Source organism: Trypanosoma cruzi, genomic scaffold, assembly GCF_000209065.1.
Source record: "Trypanosoma cruzi strain CL Brener 1047053517017 genomic scaffold, whole genome shotgun sequence".
NCBI lineage: Eukaryota > Euglenozoa > Kinetoplastea > Trypanosomatida > Trypanosomatidae > Trypanosoma > Trypanosoma cruzi.
This window is the reverse complement of record NW_001849236.1, coordinates 19,134-22,375: the sequence shown is the minus strand read 5'-3', so window position 1 is coordinate 22,375 and position 3,242 is coordinate 19,134. Positions and strand designations below refer to the sequence as shown.

Sequence of the window (3,242 nt, the reverse complement as noted above, 5' to 3'; positions counted from 1 at the left end):
AGCGAGGACGAGCGGCATCAGTGGCTGTGAGTGTGTGTGCGCTGCTGGCGGCTACGGTGACACTTGTCTGCCAGCTGCGGTTCCGGACGGCCTTGGGCCGCTCCCGCTCCCCGATGCGAACGACACGGAGGTTCGCTGCGTGCACGGTGGCAGCATCAGCTCCGTGGAATATACTGATCCCGGTGTGCGTGGTCTGTGCTTCGTCAACGTGACCTTCACCGCCGCGATTGTGCTGGACCTGTGGAGCTTTGACGCACCACAACATACACTCAACATCACGTTACTGCAGTGCGTCCTCGTGGGCCTGTCGATCAAGGGGAGTATTGCGCGCGTGCACGTGAACGTGACATCCTCGATGATGGATTCTGGTGAGTTGGAGTTCAGGGGTGATTTTGGCGCGAGCTCCCAGATACTGGTGGTGGGCAGTACGCTTGTGTCGACGTTGAGCTACGCTATTGCCTTTCCGGAATTCTCCCTCGGTGCGAAGTCGACGCTGCTGCTAATTGACAACCACATTGAGGGGAATAATTACGCAGTCTATATATCCGAAACTATTGTTGTTGATGGTGGCGGGATCATTGTGAAGGGAAATACGCTGTTATCAACGGCGGTTGAGGACGAAGTGCATACAGCGGTTTTTGTTGAAACTGTTGATGTGATGAAGGGCGGCTACATTGACGTGGAGAACAACACGATGAGCGCGGCTAATGGCATTTTTTTTTTTTGGGATACAAAGTTGGCCTCCGCGGGACTGCTGCGAGTGGTGGACTGCACCTTCTTTGGCAGCACGAGGGTTTCCAATTCCGTGCTGTTGTATTTGTCTGGCTCTGTGACCCTCCAGGGTGGTGCGCAGTGGCGTGTGAAGGGCAACAGCGTGAGTGCAGCCTCAATAATAACTGTGGAAGATACCTCGCAAAAAATTCGGCTGTCGGGCAGCGGCACCACCGTGGTGCTTGCACACAACCGTCAGGTGGGCTCCAGATTGCCTCTTTTCAATATTTTTTTAGCGAGCATTGTCGTGGCTTCACCCGCGCGTTTTGTGGTTGGGTGCAACCTGCAGGGCGACGAGGAGGTGTCGTACGACGGCGCGTTTCCGGTGGAAGTGGTGGTGTTCAGGTGTGGCACATGCAACGACGACGCGGCGTGCTACATGCCCGGGACGGAGTTGGTGGATCGCAGCTCGTGCTCGTGCAGCTGCAAGGAGGGATGGCATGGCGCGTCGTGTCTTCCCCTCGAGTTGCCCAACCCTGTTGTGCCGCCCGTAGCGGAGAGAGTCGTTGACGGTGACACGAGCTGCGTGGTGAACCAGACGCTGACGAAAATCACGCTGAACATGTGGAAGACGCACCACTGCTACGTGGGTGTGGCATTCAGCGGCGTGGATGCTGCGCTGACGTTTTTTCTCAACAGTATGCCGCTGCATCTCGCCATCAACATCACGCTCACTGGATGCACATTTCGTGAGGGTGCCGTGCTGCAGTTTGTTGGGGGTGCTGAGGTGGCCGAGTCAGCCGGCGTCCTTATCCGCGTGAGCCAGACGGTGATGCGGTCCTCCGTTGTTGTGTTTGCGCTTGCCCTCCCGCAACACTGCGATATCGCCGTCACGGAGGTTGACGCGCTGCAGACCTTCGAGTTCGAATTACCGGGCACTATGAGCAAGACGCTGAGCGTATTGTTGCTGCACGACGTTGTGTTGACTGCATCCTCGTTGTTGGTCGGCAACGTCAAGGCGCATGCGTTGAGGTACGGTGAGTTTGGTTTGTACTCTTTCGGGACGCTGACACTGGTGGGTGGCAGCTCGCTGTATGCGCGTTACTGCAGTCTTGATGGGTACGAACACCTGTTTTACGTGTACAGGCTCAGTGTGAGTGACCGCTCCGTTTTTGCGCTGCTCAACAATACAATGTCCTCTGCGACAAGCCTCCTGTACCAGCACCACAGATTCAGCGTGTCGGAACATAGCGTGTTGCGCGTGGTGGGGAACAGCGGTATCGTGGCCTGCGCCATCTACGCAGAAGAATTGTGGACCGTCCAGCGGTCAAGCTGGCTGGATTGGCGCGACAACGACGTGGGAGTGGGTGCGATGTTTCACGACACTGGGTCCGCTTTTGTGAGCATCGACAGCAGCAGTGTGGTGACGCTGACGGGCTGCAGGATGGGCTCGACTGGGTTGTCGAGGCCTCTGCTATCGCAGGCTGACGCCGGCTACCGGTTCTTTGCTGGGTGTCTGACGGTTCTTGGACGAGTTTTGACGACGACGGGAGAACTGGAGCTGAGCGGCATCACCAACGTGACGACGGTTGTCGTGTGCGGGGAGTGCACGAAGGACGGCGACTGCTTCGCTCCGCTGACGACAGCGGTCATTGACTGCAAGTGTCAGTGCGCTGCTGGAGGGCACGGCGATGTGTGCGTCCCGGCGCCTGTGCCTGTTGGGCCGCCACCACCGCCACCACCGCCGTCGCCACTGCTACCGCCACCGCCGCCGATTGGTGAGTGCATCAGCGACATGGTGTACCCCGAGGTTGCGCAGTCTGTGGGCAGCGGGCTGTCGTGGCTGTGCTACCGCAACGTGACGTTCAGCGGGGGCGGTATGAGCCTGACGGTGCTGATTGGTGCGATGACGGGCGACGTGGCGAACGTCACGTTCGATGGATGCACGTGGAGGGACGGTGCCGTGCTGTTGCTGTTGGGCAACGCGTACGCCGCTGTGGGGTCGCTGAACATCGTCGTCACCGGCAACACATTCAGTGACGCGCTGCTAAGCCCGGAGGGTGGGTTTCCACCGCGCACGAACATCACGATCAGCGGGAACCGCTTCACGGTCACGAGGCTGATCCCTCGGTCGGGTTTGGGCCTTAGGAAGCCTTCCTGTGTTGCAATGAATGAGCTGGCGATCAGCAACTACTCTGCGGTGGTGCTCAGTGGCAATGCGTTTCAGACCATGACGACATCGTCAAGCGCCATTCAAGTTGTCAAGTATGCGCTGAGGGTGACGTGGCACTCTGTTTTTGCGGTGTTGGGCAACACGTTTCATATGGCTGGTGGCGAGGGCACACCGATACATCTTGAAGGTTATGCCGAATCCTTGTCACTGTTTGTACTGAACAGCTCTGCTGTGGTGGTCCGAGGCAATCTTGTGTCGAGCCTGGTGCAGTACGTCATCATATTTGTTTGGGTTTTTTGTGTGGAGTCTCGGTCAGCGGTTGTTTTTCGGGACAACGACATGCAAGGAAGCTCGGCAG

The 3,242-nt window shown here is 58.0% G+C and overlaps 1 protein-coding gene across 1 annotated transcript, besides 2 other annotated features; it reads left to right on the top strand.

Moving 5' to 3' along the window:
* On the top strand, window positions 1-3,242 carry Tc00.1047053510995.9 (dispersed gene family protein 1 (DGF-1), putative; the record flags this gene model as incomplete). The annotated part of the gene is made up of 1 exon (XM_797838.1): window positions 1-3,242. A coding segment is annotated over one exon (3,242 nt), but the record flags the coding sequence as incomplete, so codon positions are not given.
* Window positions 1-3,242: a sequence feature (areas not merged during assembly with more than two copies in the genome that could not be assigned to a particular haplotype).
* Window positions 2,434-2,485: a microsatellite.